Source organism: Hippoglossus stenolepis, chromosome 13 (genome assembly GCF_022539355.2).
Source record: "Hippoglossus stenolepis isolate QCI-W04-F060 chromosome 13, HSTE1.2, whole genome shotgun sequence".
NCBI classification, from domain to species: Eukaryota; Metazoa; Chordata; class Actinopteri; order Pleuronectiformes; family Pleuronectidae; genus Hippoglossus; species Hippoglossus stenolepis.
The window spans coordinates 16,061,080-16,078,276 of record NC_061495.1 but is presented as its reverse complement, the minus strand read 5'-3'; the positions used below and the strand labels follow the sequence as shown (position 1 = coordinate 16,078,276).

The 17,197-nt window shown below is 41.7% G+C and overlaps 1 protein-coding gene across 2 annotated transcripts; it reads left to right on the top strand.

Moving 5' to 3' along the window:
* Window positions 1-3,353: 3,353 nt before the first annotated feature.
* On the top strand, window positions 3,354-17,126 carry LOC118119675 (amyloid-beta A4 protein). Of its 2 annotated transcripts, XM_035173823.2 has the most exons (18): window positions 3,354-3,604; window positions 6,075-6,242; window positions 6,368-6,497; window positions 6,613-6,725; window positions 7,135-7,325; window positions 7,411-7,646; window positions 7,826-7,993; window positions 9,561-9,694; window positions 9,917-9,991; window positions 11,141-11,299; window positions 11,440-11,568; window positions 11,766-11,865; window positions 12,899-12,966; window positions 13,419-13,557; window positions 13,778-13,831; window positions 14,511-14,602; window positions 14,710-14,856; window positions 14,956-17,126. In XM_035173823.2, exons 1-18 carry the CDS (start codon window positions 3,545-3,547, stop codon window positions 15,055-15,057), a joined length of 2,265 nt encoding a protein of 754 aa, XP_035029714.1. In that variant the 5' UTR covers window positions 3,354-3,544; the 3' UTR covers window positions 15,058-17,126. The 2 variants fall into 2 exon arrangements, with proteins under 2 accessions (XP_035029714.1, XP_035029715.1); XM_035173824.2 differs by lacking the exon at window positions 7,826-7,993 and having other exon boundaries at window positions 3,355-3,604.
* The last annotated feature ends 71 nt before the right edge of the window (window positions 17,127-17,197 follow it).

Here is a 17,197-nt window from a genome sequence, read left to right as displayed (position 1 = left end):
TAGAATAAGTCATATGTCATATGGTTTGGCAAATAATGTGTGTTTTACCTCTGTCAAGGCATTTTGTGTTGGTTTGTTAGCAGAATTACACAAAAACAACTGGACAGACTTGGTGGAAGGATGTGTCAGTGAAAAACCCATGGAAATTTAAGGTGGATCAGAATCAGTGGTCACATCCAGGATTTAATTAAACTTTTTCAACATTGTGAGAGCGTTTTTCAACATTTTCCACGTTTTCCCAGAAAATAATGAATGGATCTTGATGAATAAATTCTGCAATATTTGGGGGGCTGATATCCATGAGTGTGTAAAATTTGGTGCAGCCTGATTGAATTTAAGAGGACTATGAGCCTTGTCGGAGGTATGCTGATGCCTTTCTAGTTAGTATTGGTTTTTAATATGAAGTTTCACTGTTGGTCAATGCAAACAGTTATTTTTGTTGAAAGATGATTTTTCACAATTCTTTGCTTTTTTTATACCTGAGATGTAACCAAATACATTTAAACGTACAAGTTCAAAGTCACAGACATCTCTCTCTCTTCCTCTTTATCTTTTGACAGATGCTGAACTGAAAGGAGAGAGTTAAAACATCTGCCTGCAAACATCCATGAAAGTTCACAGGATGAATAGGCAACAATCCATCTGTGGCTGGATACAGGATGACACTTGCCTGGAAACAGCCTCCGTATGAGTTTGATACCACATTCATGACTAACCACAGTTCAGGTGAAACTGTTTCCACATTGGAATTCATCACAGAAGTTGTGACCCTCCACTTCTCTTGTCCTTGTTATCAAATAAAAAGTTTGTCCGATCAACACAGAAGAGTCCAGGTTGATTTAATGACTTACTCTCTCACTACGGCACCACAAGACCAGGCAAAATCCGAGCAGCAACACAATGGGGATGATTTTGAAGATTCGAATGCAGCAGCTTGGTTTGACTTGGGAGGATCGATCATGACCAACCAAACTAAAACCTTAAAATGTGCAAAAACATGACAATTAATAACCAACAAATCAATTTTTTCTCAATTAATTGAATTTAAATATCCTAACCAATGCTTTGTGTTTTAAGATGTTTTTATTACATGCTGTAGTATATCCACCTACCATGTAAACCTACCTCCTTCCTTCTTACCTACCCACCTGCCTGCCTTCCTACAAACCAATCTACCAAACTACTCACATATACCCACCGATCTACCAACCTACATACCTACCCATCTTCCTACTGCTGCTTTTGCAACTAATATCATGTATTAAATTTGTCGATGATAGCAATGGACGATATACAGTATAACTCCCATCCTCTCCAAAACAAAGAGTTACCTGAATTGCAGTAATAGTGAATGTTAGGGGTTAATGCCTTTGGCCTTCACGACCCATTTAAACTCTGAGGTCCACTTGAATTGAGTGGAGAGTTTCCTCTGGAAACGGTAGAGGTCAGTAGGAGCCCCCATGGGGGACGTGTGCTCTATGTTGGTGGTGGATGAATTTGTAAGAAGCTTTCCATCCAAATACCACTGAATTTCTGGTTCTCTGTAGCGTCCTTCTACATCACACTGGAAAATGCTTAAACCCCCATTCAGGTTGCTAACATTGCGCTGACAAACAGGGTAGTTTGTCTGGAGAAGAGCTAAGTTAAAACTGGAAAATAAAAATCTGCTGTAGATGGATGGGTGAATGGATGAGTGATCAGATACTGCAGCTATGCATCATGACTTACCAGTCACGTTGAGGTTTATGGAAACGTGTTGGTACATTTCTCCTATATAGAAACTGCATTTGTATTTTCCCGTGTCATTTGTGATGATCCTGTTCAGGAGAAGGGAGCAGTTGCTGAGGTTCTCTGTATCATTCACAAATATTCCGGCTCTGCTCTTGTGTCTGCCATCTGTGTAGGTCTGGCTGAATATGACCACCTCATGTCCGTCTGATTCCATTTGCCACTTAAATTCTTTGTCCGTGTTTCTGCCTGTGCAGTTGCATGGCAGACGGACACTCTCTCCTGCGGAGCGTACGATTGGGTCCTCGTCATTCGCTGTGGAACATAGACGATAGACCTGATCAACACATACACTGTAATACTTTGAAAACACAAGTTTCCCTGCTGCTTTGAAAATAAACTACTTGTATATGTTCTTCTTTATAGCATTGATGTTAATAGTTACACAACAATAAATATATTATACACATCCCATCTTACAATCTCATATTACTATGACATCATCGATGTATTATTATTTTACTCTTATTTTGTCAAGGTATAATAATTTCATAATTTTGTACATCAATAACATTCACCTGTGCATAAAAGTTAAAGTTAGCATGCATTAAAGACATATAATAATTTACAAGCCACGCCTACAGTCATTCCACAGCGGAAGATAGTGTCAAACTCTACTGAGCAGTTTGAACCATGAACGCTTACCTGAGACAGCTAACACCATTAACACTCCCAGAAATCTCCTCATGTTCACTGATGAAGCTGTAGAAATTAGTCCAATCTGTGTGATGTTGTTTGATTCCTTGGATTAAATGTCAAGATCTGTCAAAAGGTTGTGTAAGTGGTGGAAAATCCCAGGCTTCAGGGAACAGGAACGAACCATTCACACACGTCTTCTGTGAACAGTGTGGGTGAAAGTGAAACCATTGATTGTCTTTATGGCGACGGAGGAGAGTCTTGAGTTTCCGCAGGAAAACCCATAAAGGGAACTGCTGAGAGTTTGGATTAAATGCCTTCTTCTGATTTACAAATATATTAAACTAAGTTAATTTGAGCATCGCAGGAACCAAAATCATACAACACTGGCAGATTATAACAGGATCATTTCTGCCACTTTGTTAAAGAAATGATGACTTTCTAACTCCAAATAATTACTTAATATCACAAAAGTAATGACTCTCAACCTCATGATAATGAATAAGTAACTCAAAATAATAAATTATTATCTCAAAATAACGACTTACTAACTCAGATTAAAGACGTATAAACTCAAAACAATAATAACTAACTAATAATTTCAATTTGCTATTTTATAATTAATTGGATCTCATAATCAGGATTTACTTACTTTACTAACCTACTATCTTACAATTCTGCGACTTACAAGCTCATAAATATGACTGATTCATGATTTTCTCTTACTATTGTATCATTCTGAGACGCACTATCTCATCATTATTTATTTTTTTATCTAATAATTTCGTGTTTTTTTTTATCTCATCATTTTGATTGAGCTTTTAGGCAGTTATGTTCTTCCATACTGATCTACCTCATCGATCAGATATTTATGTCCCTCCAACCAGCACGCTCCCTCGCCCACGCCCCCTGGACGCAGCGTCACGCCATCGCCACCTTCAGGAGCTCAGGAGCTCAACCGGGAGGAAGCAGCGGGATCGGGATCGGAACACTCGGGCTTCCGCCGCGTCGACAAACACACACACACGCGACCGTCCGCCTCTACGTGTATATGCATTCATCCACACCTGTCCACTAGCGCAGACATCGTGAACACAGCGGGGGTCAGCAGGAGGAAGCCATGGGAGAGCACACGGCGTTCTTGCTGTTACTGGTGGCGACCTTGACGCTTTCAGCCGAGGTGAGTACAGACGGAGGAACGTGGGGGAGTCGCTGAGCTGTCCCCCCACCAGCTCCGCTCATCTGAGGCCGGGGCCTGCGTGAAGCCGCAGCGGCCTCCAGCTGGACGGACGGGCAGTGGCAATGGCGTACTAAAAATAACGGTTAAAATGTGAACGTGACTGGAGTTATTGTTCTAAAGTTCAAATGTGCTAACACGTCAGGGATGTTGTGTAAACCGTCCCCCCGCTGACGTGACCCCCAGGCACCTCCGACACCCTCACGGAGCGGGACCCTGTAAATGGTGGTCCGCCGACGGGTTTAAACGCCTTGAGTCACCGGGTTTCACCGGGTTCACGTATTTACTGCGCAGAATTAGCAAAGCGATGCTACCAGGCCCTGTCGTTTAGATGTCACAGCCTGGCTCATGTCAGACATGTTTTTGTTTATCTCATGATGATATCTTTTTTTTTTTTAAATCTCACTTTTGTTATGATACCGAGCCACTGTTATCTTCTGCAGCTGGCCAAAGAGCTGGGTTACATCCCATAGCCAGGGCTGTGAATAGGATCTAGGAAGCTAACATTAGCTAGCTTTGTCCAGAAAATGGCACGGATTGGCATGGCAACCGCTATCTGCTAACATGTCAGTCGTGTAGAAAGATGTTGTCGGGTTTAGACAAACGAGAAAATACAGCAGCTACAACCACGTCGAATACAACTGAAGAGCCCTGAACACCCTCCCGACAGCGACGTTGTTTTTCAGTTGTGCTGATGTGGATTGTGTTGTGGGTTCTGCTGTGGGTCGAGCAGCTGTGGTGAGACATCTGAGGAGAATGGAAAAATAAAGGATGCAGCCTTTTTTTTTTAGTTTGACACAAGCAAGATGGCGCCCGCAGCTTACTGCTGCTGGACCGTGGACAAACATGCAGCTAAGGATCAGCTGGGAAAGGGATGACCGAGGCAGACATTGCGAATTATTAGACACACCGTGTGTTTTATTTCCACATGCATGCTGCGTTTGTGGATGCAAGTTATTTAGGGAGAGTTTCTCTGAAGAGCAGACACAGCAGCTGCAGAGTCCTCAGCCAAACCCCTGGTTGCTGCAGTGAAAAATGTTCACAGAACCAATTATGCAGGACACATCAGACTTTCCTTAAAAACTGTTAAAGCTGTTTAGCTCAATATCCTCTAATGGGCTTAAACGTAGATTTATCGGGGTTTAAAGCTAATGGAAAATGTATATAGGTGTGGCACAAATGTGGTGTTATTTGCCATTTTGTTCTTGCACAGTAGGCATTGGAATAACCAGATTGTTTTGTTACACACTGGTGACTTACTTACTTGGTGTTCAAATACGAGACAAAACTAGTTTTTAATACTTATAAAGTCCTACTTATCCCAAACAGCTCGGAGAAATTACAACGCATTCCAAACAAAAGATTGGGTTCTGGGAGGTTAACCCGACCATTCTGAGTTGCGACCACAGAGTCTTTAAACCTCATTTTGTTTTATTTCCTGTAGCCTGCAACATGTTGACATAACACTCCTTGTCCTCAACCAAGCATTGGTTCAAGCTCTCACTGCTTACGGCTGCAGTTTTTCCATTTTTATTTAAACAGCATGAGCGAAGTGGACATGCCAAGATGTTCAAATAGAAAATGGAATCGTACATTTATATAAATAAATGGAAAATATTATGCACTAAAGGTCAGAAAACCGTTTTAGCAGAGATGAATAATTATAATCTATTACACTCACAGGAAGCTAATATTATGCAGAACTTCACTGGCAGACATTGCCTCAAATTGGAATTAGTAATTTAAAGACTGACAGAAGATGGTTTGTAGGCTTTTGTCAGCTTGAAAAAAAGGATTTGAAAGGCAAAACAGAGTGTAACTTCTATTTCTCCCAAACCTGAATGAAGGAGAAGAGTGAGTGCAGAGAGCGATATTCAATATCCTATTGAACAGGTGGAACAGATCAAAGAAGTTGCCAACAGCTGGGTTTGATAGTTGTGGTTGAATAAGTTTTAAGAATAGGCTGTATTGTCTTAACTACACTCTCATTGCACTTTCATATAGGAAAGATAAAGCCTCTTAAGACAAGCTAACAGAGGGGACATGTGCTGCACAGCAGCTTTAATACTTAGCTCTCTGGCTTATGCGCTCAATGGGATAAAACTTAGTACCTAGCCTTGCTTAGTCTTGAACCAGTAATGATCTTATTTGTTTATTCATATAATAACTTAGATGTACAGTGGTATAATGAAATGATTCAAAGAGGCCTTTATCCTTCTGATGAGGATTGTTCTTGTTCTATGTAGAGAGACAGATGTATGTCCAGGATTGTATGTGAAAGGACGTAGAATAAACTGAGGGGATCTAAATATACATAAGCTGCTTCAGGAGATTTTTGCGGTTAAGTGATACTTAAGCCAGTTTGGTGCAAACGGTCTTGATTGTTGTCTTTTCTTTCCCTTTGTATGACCAGGTGCCCGCGGATGACTCCCTGGGTTTGCTAACTGAGCCCCAGGTGGCCATGTTCTGTGGAAAGCTCAACATGCACATCGATGTACAGACGGGCAAATGGGAGTCTGACCCTTCCGGCACCAAGAGCTGCATTGGCACCAAGGAGGGAATCCTGCAGTACTGCCAAGAGGTATTTAAGCAGAGACAGATAGAGATAGGGACACATGCACAGAATCAGCAACCTAGCAAGCAGACAAAAGAGAAAGGCAGGTAATGTAATGACAAAGAACATAACAATCTCTCACTGGACCCCAGGTGTACCCAGAGTTGCAGATCACTAATGTTGTGGAGGCCAATCAGCCCGTCAGCATCCAGAACTGGAGCAAGAAAGGCCGCAAGCAGTACCGCAGTCACACACACATTGTGGTGCCATACCGCTGCCTGGGTAAGCAGCTTTACTTATAAAGGTGTATGTTACTTGGCGTGTTTGTGTGCAGGATTGCATGTGTGAATGAGGGCACTAACTTCGTGTGACGGACAAATCCATGTTCACGTTGCAGTTGGGGAGTTTGTGAGCGATGCCCTGCTCGTCCCAGACAAGTGTAAGTTCCTGCACCAGGAGCGAATGGACCAGTGTGAGAGCCACCTGCACTGGCACACAGTAGCCAAAGAGGTGAGAAGAAACAAGATAGCATTTCATCATAACACATGAACTTCGTGTCGTTTTTTTATGCTCCCAGTATCATTATATGTACCGGTGGCTTTTTCATTCCACTTGTCCCTTTTCTTCTAGTCCTCTGTAGGCTCACACTGTGACTCAGCACTCCTTAATTTCATCCTCCCACCCCTCGTATCGGCTGTAAAACTACATTGCCACTTTGTTTTGATTGTGTTTCTTTCATTCTTTATTTATTATTCTTTATTATTATTTCTGATGGTACTTCAATGTGCAGTCACCCCCAGAAACAATTACAGTATGAGGACTGAAGTAACTGAATGTTTTCCGATTTCACTTTGGATGTTGTTCATATGTGAGAAATTGAGGCTGAGAAAACCTGTTTAATGTCTGTTATTAAAATTAGTCCTGTGGAGACCGCACAATGAATCTCCATGACTACGGGATGCTGTTGCCATGTGGCATTGACCGTTTCCGAGGGGTGGAGTTTGTCTGCTGTCCGGCGGAGGCAGAACGAGAGACGGAAAGCACTGAGGTAGACGGGGAGGTGTCTGACATCTGGTGGGGTGGAGCCGAGGCCGAATACTCTGATAACAGGTATCATCATCACCAGCAACACATGTGCACACACATATACACACACTTGTTGATACAAATGCTGAACCAGCCACTCTCTTCCCAGCATGGCACGTCCAGCAGACACAGAGCCCGCCACTACAGAAGATGACGAAGACGAGGATGAACAGGCGGAAACCTATGAAAGGGACGAAAACGGAGACGATGACGAAGATGATGAGGAGGACGAGGATGACGAAGACGATGCGACCGATGAACGGGATAGCGATGAGCGCAATGCTAACATTGACATGACCACCACTACCACGACAACCACTGAATCAGTTGAAGAAGTTGTTCGAGGTAAAAACTCAAGCGATCACAAACCCATTGTTTACATGAGTTCAGTCTGTGGATGTTTTTTACGGAAAATGTTTGTTGGCCACGTAACATGCCACATTTTTATGTTTTCCATGAAATTCAGAAGCCCACAATTTTTCATTAATTTTTAATTTGCGTTTGCCTGTGTGCACATACCTCAGCTGTCTGTTGGGCTCGTGCTGAGTCAGGCCCTTGTCAGGCCATGCTGGAGCGCTGGTACTTCGTGCCTGCGAAGGGCCGCTGTGCTCCCTTCTTGTTTGGGGGCTGTGGGGGCAACAGGAATAACTTTGAGTCGGAGGAGTACTGCCTTGCTGTCTGCAGCAGCTCGTGTAAGTCCAAGGACCAGAGTCATCTAAACCCTGAAGTGTCTGCACCACAAGCCTGATTCCTGTCCTCAGGCTACTGCAGATCGTCTCTGTGTCTCATTCGCTGTCTCTGTTTCTCTCTATCACATGTGTCTGATGGCTCTTAACCACACAGAGCACTAACAAGTGGATCCGGTTGCTCATCCTCTAGTTCTGCGTTGAGCATTGCAGGATAATTTCCTATTTTCAAAAAATCTCAAGAAATGATTCTTTGTTCTAAGCTAAGCTAACTGGTTGCTAGCGGTAGCTTCATATTTAGCAGAAGAGGGGATTGATTTTCTCCTCCAGCTTTAGACAAGATTATGAATAAATTAACTCCCACAATGTTGAGCCAGTCTTTACATTTTTTAAAGGGGCTATATTATTATCTTATTAAAGCAGCTGGAAATGTTAAGGTTTTAGCAAACATTGCCAAAAGAGTTGTAAATAGAGAATCTGTTGGGGACTACTTTCAGCCGTTGATTAATACACAGTTTAGTTCTCTAGTATTTGTGGCAGCCAGATTGGTGTATGTGGGATTGACTTAAATATAAACTACAGTGTCCATGTGGATCATAATTTAGAAACAGTTCAGTTGACTAATGTGAATACTTAATCAGACAATGCTTGTTATTTGGATCAATACTATTTCACATAACTAGGGTCTTAAGTTTGTTTGAACTCTGCAGTGAAATGAAAGGAGTGAAAAAGGCAATTGGATCGAGTGAGTGTTCCTGTTGGAAAGCAGCCATGATGCTCAGCCTGTTACTCACCCATGAAGCCGGTCATCCACTTCCATATAATTTAATGATTCTTTTCATCATTTTCTAACCAGTCACACTAACGGATACTTCTTACAGCATGTGGACATGGTGCATAAATACTGAACCTTATATGTCATCGTATGTGTACATGCATCTATGTACACGTATGCTTGCATGCATTCCAGTTGCAAGGTCTTTTGTTTGCTGCTGCTGTTGTACAGGAGTCTAACCTAACTTGTCGGTCTGTAACAGTGTCATCAACACGACTAGCTAAGTGTGTCTGTGCTTGTGAATAGGACAAAGTGTTGTTAAAGATTAATGGGCTGAGTTGCTGTTTCCACCCAGAGAAGCACCACACTCCTCAGTGGTGCAGCGACTGCCCTGATCCTGACTCAACACTTTTCATCTTATCTCCAGGCTCCCACGTCAAACAAAGGCACAGGCGGACATATAAACACACTTACACTGGAAAACCTATCACCTTCACTCCCCTTACAATCTGCATCTCTCTTAAACTAGCATGTTTCTGTGTGTATCTAACATATTATATGTTATTAACATGCATTTAAACTTATTGCAGATTTCACTGTCTTTTAAATTCTGTCATAAGCCTTTATAGAAATCTGTGCTTTAGACTCACTGAGGTCAGTGTTGTTCTGCATTTACTGTTCTTGCATCCTCTTTACTCATGTTCTTCCTCTTTACTCGTGTTCCAGTCACTCTGCCTTACATCAGACTGTTTTCGCCACTGCCCTGCACCTGACACTTCCTTGTTTGTTCTCCCTCAGTGCCCACCATGGCCCCCAGTCCTCCAGACGCTGTGGATCAGTACCTTGAAACCCCTGGCGACGACAGTGAACACTTTGACTTCCAGAAAGCCAAGGAAAGCCTGGAGGCCAAACACCGTGAAAAGATGTCCCAGGTGTGTGTGTGTGTGTGTGTGTGTGTGTGTGTGTGTGTGTGTGTGTGTGTGTGTGTGTGTGTGTGTGTGTGTGTGTGTGTGTGTGTGTGTGTGTGTGTGTGTGTGTGTGTGTGTGTGTGTGTGTGTGTGTTGACATTTACATCCTAAACATGACTTTTTCCACTGTCATGTGACAAGGCCATAAAATGGTGTTTTTTGTGCCTGATGTGATTCGTTGTCCAGGTGATGAGGGAGTGGGAGGAGGCAGAGAGACAGGCCAAGAACCTTCCTCGTGCCGACAAGAAAGCTGTTATCCAGGTAGGACACACACACAACACAACCTCTGCTGTTATTGTGTTTGTTTTATATCATCATTTGTAAATGTCAATACTACTTTGAATGAAAACATTTGAGCCGCATCCTCTTGGAGTTAAATGAAAGTCAATGCAAGACATTACCCTCAAGCTATTCCTTTATTAATTACTACTGATGACAACATAATGATCAAGTGTCGTATTCAGCACATTAAGATATATTATGCCCTGATGTTCTTATGAGGCATTGAAATGTTTTTATATTTCATGTTTTGACATGTATTGGACACATGAACGCAAGATTAGAACTTGGAATATGTATAATTTTCAAAGATTTGTGTTCTGATTTTTGAAAAAACTTAGGGAAGACGGTGACATTTTGATGTTTGACCTTAGCCATGAGGATCAATGCCATTCTTTTAAAATCCAGCAGGTGGTTAGCTTAGCTAGCAGGTGGTTAGCTGCTTCTAGCATAAAGGCTAGAAGCAGTCAAAATAAAAATTCACCTACCAGCACCTTTAAACCTCACCAGTCACTACTTTACATCTTGTTTGTGTTATCTGTTCAAAAACCACAATTGTCGAGATGTGGTTCTACGAAGGGGTCCATGGGAACTCGTGCGCACTTCCCATGGACCCCAGACCCCAGCCAAGTTAACTGCATATTCAATGGACTGGTAGGTGACTGGTTCATCTTCTTATCTAACACTTGGCAAGACAGCAGATCAGCATATTTTCCAAAGTATCAATCTGTTCATTTAAATTAACGTCTGCCGGCTTTGAAAATGTGCTTTCAGAGACCTTTCATGAACCTGTTGTAATCTCGTGCAGATGTTATGAATGAAAATCAATGTGAAACATGAGCCTCAAGCTTCAAATCAGTGGTTTTTGCCAATTTATTCCTTTATTATTTACTACTGATGACAACATAATGATCAAGTGTTGTATTCAGCACATTAAGATATATTATGCCCTGAGGTTCTAATATGAGTCATTTACATTTTTTTATATTTCATGTTTTGACATGTATTGGATTAGAACTTGGAATATGTATCATTTTCAGTGTAAGGTTATTATCGAGATGAGCAGAGAAACCAGATTAAAATTTGAAAAGGAAAAAAAAATACATTTTCAACCCCATCTTTGCTCCGCAGCACTTCCAGGAGAAGGTGGAGGCTTTGGAGCAGGAGGCAGAAGGAGAGAGGCAGCAGCTGGTTGAAACCCACATGGCCCGAGTGGAAGCTCTGCTCAACAGCCGCCGACGCCAGACTCTGGAAAACTACCTGAGTGCCCTGCAGGCCAGCCCTCCACGGGTAAAAGTGCATGTTTACACATAGCCACAAGCACACCTTTGCACTTTCTCAATCAAGACAATATTTATGACATACGGGCATTGGGTGTGTTCATAGGAATTCATTTATACACTAACACCATAAATCACTTCCACCACCAGGCTCGTCAGGTGTTGAGTCTGCTGAAGAAGTACGTCCGTGCTGAACAGAAAGACAGGCAGCACACGCTCAAACACTACGAGCATGTCCGTACAGTCGATCCCAAGAGGGCTGCGCAGATCCGACCTCAGGTACATGCGTCACTGCGGTAAAACTTGAACAGGACAGAAAGATTTTAAATGTTTGAAAAGAAGGCTACAATTAAGTGATATATATTTTAGTACATTTTCACATACAGGGTTATGTCTAATGAATTTGAGGATCTACAATTTTTAACCATTTTTAGTGTTTGTACTGGAACTAATTCAGTTTCTTTCGACCTTTTTAGGTTTTGACTCATCTCCGTGTGATAGATGAGAGGATGAATCAGTCATTGGGTCTCCTCTACAAAGTGCCCACTGTGGCTAATGAGATCCAGAACCAAGTTGGTAAGTGTCATCTTCATTCTTTATTCTTAATGGACTCGTGCAGGATTCACTTCTTTGGATCTAAATTCTCTTTAATGTAGCAGTGTCAACATATCTACATGTATGGGAGGAGTCCTCTATCAATAAAAGAAAGTAAAGGTTATATTGTTGGTAAAAAAAAAAAACTTAATTCTTTCATTTAGTGATTTATGGGATGATATCATATATTTTATGCACAATAAGATGACAGACACAGATTTGTGTTCTGATTTTTGAAAAAACTTAGGGAAGACGGTGACATTTTGATGTTTGACCTTCTTAGCCATGAGGATCAATGCCATTCTTTTAACATCCAGCAGGTGGTTAGCTTAGCTTGTCATAAAGGCTAGAAGCAGTCAAAATAAAAATTCACCTACCAGCACCTTTAAACCTCACCAATCACTACTTTACATCTTGTTTGTGTTATCTGTTCAAAAACCACAATTGTCGAGATGTGGTTCTACGAAGGGGTCCATGGGAACTCGTGCGCACTTCCCATGGACCCCAGACCCCAGCCAAGTTAACTGCATATTCAATGGACTGGTAGGTGACTGGTTCATCTTCTTATCTAACACTGGGCAAGACAGCAGATCAGCATATTTTCCAAAGTATCAATCTGTTCATTTAAGTTAACGTCTGCCGGCTTTGAAAATGTGCTTTCAGAGACCTTTCATGAACCTGTTGCAATCTCAATCTTCTCATTACCAAGGAAGGGGTCCAATTAAACCACCTTAAATGTGCTTTGGGAGAATCGATACTGCACTAATGAAGTAATCCTGCAGCCTCCTGTAGTGCTGAGAGAGGATGAAAACCAGTTTTACAGCGTGCCCTGGGTCCAGTGATGAATGGCGTGCTGATAGCGCAGCATCTTTACAGGCTGTCTTTAATAATCAGGATGCTGTTTGGACTTCACTTGGCATGCATTTTGAAAATCCCTCTCACTCCCACTTTTTTCTCTCCCCCAGCTGTCATCACAGTGTCTCTCTCTCGCTCACTTTCCGTTTTTCCTTCTTAGCGGTGATAATGCAGAGAGTTCAGTCGGAGCTGTCTCAGCAAGTCTCTTCTCTGCAGAGCGACGGGCGGGTGAGTCGAGCTGCACCCACTCTCATATGCGTAGAGCCCGTTCTGTATAAACCCTCCCTCTCATGTATATATAAATAGATTCACCTCTACCCTCTACGAATGATAAAAGACAAAGTCAACACAGTCCTGCTCAGACAGGCTAGCTGCAGAAAACAAAGAAATGCCAAGGGGGCAGAGACAAAGGGTGTTTTCCCAGTTTCAGTGACTAAGCTGATCACAAATAGTTGTGAGTGTTATCTGGCACAGCGATTGAATAGAAGTCAAATAGAAATCAAACAGTTAATTTGACAGGATACTGTATCTAAAGGGCAAACCAGATTAAAGCTGCAAGTGTTTTAGCCACTATACATCAGCAAGCATGAGAGATGTCCGTTTTGAGCAGATAATCATCAGGATTGGATTACATTTTCAAAGAAACCCTTCCTGATATCAATGCTCTGTTGTGTTTGCAGGTGGACGGCAGGGTGAGCTACGGTAACGACGCTCTGATGCCTGATCAGGCCTACAGCTCTGCTCCCATGGACCCTGGCCTGGACGGACTCGGCTTCATCCACCCTGAGAGTTTCAATCAGCCCAACACAGAGAACCACGGTAACACACACACACACACACACCATTGAAATGGAAATACACAGAGATTCGTTGATGAGTTACAAAATTAGATATTCTCCATATAAATTAACCTGAGTTTAAACACAACAAAAAATAATTTTGTGTGTAGTGTAGTCAATGAGATACCATTTGACAAACTGAGTCATTGATGAGATTATTTATCATTTTATTCTCTTTTATTTATTCTCTTTTGATTCAGTTGAGCCTGTTGATGCTCGTCCAATTCCAGACAGAGGACTACCAACACGACCTGGTGAGTCATACTCGTACTCTTTGTCACCACCTCTCTTGGTACATAGCTTCACGTCTTTGCATGTCACAGCCACGGACATATGGAATCTGAGGATTTGAGGCTGAGGCTCATTGAGGAGCAGTAATTCAGAAATAGAAGTAAAGGTGCCCAGTAAAGGTGGCCATCTCATTTACAGTAGTTAAGACATGATGGTATAAATGCATGTGGTAGTCTTTGCAAGAGAGGAAGGACCTGACTTTTTTAAATGGAGGCCAAAGCTGTTCTGTAGGGAGGAGATGGACTTTGGAGGGCAAGAAACTAATATTTGTCCCAAAACTTCCTCCAGCTAAATCAAAATAAATCGTATAGAAGACTTTATTCCACATGATGTGAATATGATGTACATCCATGTAAAATGTGAACAACTAAAACCCATATTGACCAATTGAAAATGACATCAGTTTATTAATAGGTAACTTTAATATCAAGATATGTCTGTAATAATTCCTGCATTCTTGAGTTTGCCCTTATCTTAATTTCCTATTTGCCCTTGTGTGTGTTCACTTTGTTTATTGGACACAACACAAAAACAAATATAATCTTGTATTTAGGACAAAGAAATGTTAATGCACACCTACTTGACTTTGTGCATGTTTGTTCTTTTAACTCACTTTGTCTGTGCTTGCTCTGGTCCTGTCAGTGTCTGCCCTGAAACCAGAGGAGATGCCAAAAGTGCGGATGGAGACTGAAGAGAGGCAAAATGCTGGTTATGAAGTGTACCATCAGAAACTGGTGATGAAAACCATTTGATTTCGACATTACAGACTCATTGTTCTGGTCCTGCAGTGGCCTGTGCTTCGTGCGCAATAACTCTTTTTTTTTTTTTCTTCTAATGGTAGGTGTTTTTCGCTGAAGATGTGGGGTCCAATAAAGGTGCCATTATTGGACTTATGGTTGGAGGGGTTGTCATAGCAACTGTCATTGTCATTACCTTGGTGATGCTGAGGAAGAAACAGTATACGTCTATTCACCACGGCGTAATCGAGGTAAGGAAAAGAGCTGGATGAACATGCAGCACAGAAATCACTATTTCCCCCGTCTCTCCTTTTGTTTTACTGGCCTTTTTGTTGTCTCTGTGTTTGCAGGTGGATGCAGCAGTGACACCAGAGGAGCGTCATCTGGCTAAGATGCAGCAGAACGGCTACGAAAACCCCACCTACAAGTTCTTCGAGCAGATGCAGAATTAAAGAACTGCTCAACATTTTCTTCAGGCATATCCCAACCACACACTCTCACCACTCGAAGGGTCTGTTCCACTCAGGTCTTTTGCCCTCAGCTCTGACAAACTTCCATTTCTCACCTTGTTGCGGGGTGGGGGGAGGGAAGGCGTGAAGACAAGACACAGGCTGGTTTTTTATCTTGTTTTAAAGTTAGTGAAGGATACAGTCTATGTCTCAGTGAGGGGTTTAGGCTAAAGGAAACTGACATGGAACAAATCTTCTTCATTCCTGATCCCTTGGTTGTACAGAGGAACACACACAGCTTACATTTACCTGCATTTGTTCAGACAAGGGTACCCTGTCTCAACTACCCGATTCAGCCAATGAGAACAAAAACATCACAGTGTTTGTATTGAACAGCCACCACCCTGTTGACTATTTACATAAAGTCAGTGCAGTACCAGAGAGCAGAAATATGTTAACCCCGATTAATTCCATGTCTCTCCTTCGTCAGTCCAGCTGTTTTTTTTCTTTCTTTGTTTCCTCGTTTCCTCAAACTGTCCCACACGACCCTGTTCCCCTGCTCTCAGATGACAGCTGTGCTGTTTGATGACATAACAGCTCTTAGAGCTGGCACCGGGAGGAGGGGCTCAGAGCTCCTCTCCGCACGATTAAAGCCCAATTGTGTCAGGTTTGTTTTTCAAAAAACAATTAAAAAAATGTCTGAAAAAATATACATTATCAAAATGTGTAAAACTTAAAAAAAACGAATGTTTTGTTTTCAGATTTTTTTTTAATGTGTAATATATTAAGACAGAGATTAGCTGTAAGTATATGTAGTGCATGGCAATATTGATGACAGATACAGTTAACTGTATGTTGAGGTCCTCTTCCTAGATATTTTAGCAGGATTGTACATTTGTAGTGTCTTCTTTGTGATCTTGTGATATGGAGAAGAAAAAGAGTATTCAGAATCTGGTCTGCTTCGTGCTCACACAGACTTGCTTTAACTCAATCGTTTCTCTTTATGCTCATCTCCATGCTTCACTGTTGTGTTAGCTGCATGGGCAAAACGCTCTATACTGTATGTAATATATGAAGTGTAATAGTATCCGAAAGGAAGACGATCGTGTTACTGTTTGCGTTCTATGCACTCTTTGTCATTTTGGAAGTCTGATTATTATTATTACCAAATATTATTACTGTTAAGTCCCTGATGCCAGTTCACTGTTGCTGCACATTGGGTTTTTATTAGAATGAGGATCATGGTTTAAACTCCAGGAAGAAGGTTTCTCTGATAGTGTGTCATTCCAGATTGTTTTTTCATTCCAATTTCTCTCTTGATTGTAAGTATTTGGAAGATGGAGATCCAGTTCGCATTAATGCAGTTTCATTATCAAGCTCAGTCTTTCCCCCTCATTCCCCCCATCTCTCATGTTTAGCCTGTCTTTATGGCTGTGTCAGCAATATTGTACAGTGCAGCATTTTGGAGTCAGCGCAAGTATCCGATGATGGGAACGGATGGGACTCGATAGTTCTACAAAGATCAGAGCAATTTTCTTGATGGTCCAATCTCCTCTCCAGTTCCTCACCAAATCACGCGTGCACATTATATTTTTCTACATTTCCTGTGTATACATGTACAGTGTCATCTGCACATCTGTTGTAAAGTCTCTTAATCGTCACAGAGGGGAAGACATAGCATTAACAACGGGAGGATGACCACATCTCACATCAGCACCTTGCCCTCTCCCCTAAATTAAGTGATTTACGCCTCCACCTGCAGTAAACATGAATGTGACCTGCATATTGTGCATTTAAACCACAGAAATACAACACATATCACCTCTGCACACTATTTCCACATATGTACAGAAACACTAACTGATGGTCTTAAAATCAGGTGAATGTTTGAAATTTGTATTGAAGCTCACTCTGGGTGTCTTTGAAGGATCGTGATGAAAAATAAGATGCTTTTGTTTCTAATTGATTCAGTGACCTTTCTCTGTGTGTAGTTAAATGAACCGTTTGCTTAGAGTAAGAAGAGGCTTTCTACACTCACTATACCATGAATAAAGTTTTGAATGTACATAAAACTTCCTGGTGCACTGTCGTGACTCAATGATTTTAAAGTAATGAAGTTGATAATGCTGAAATGATTGAATCC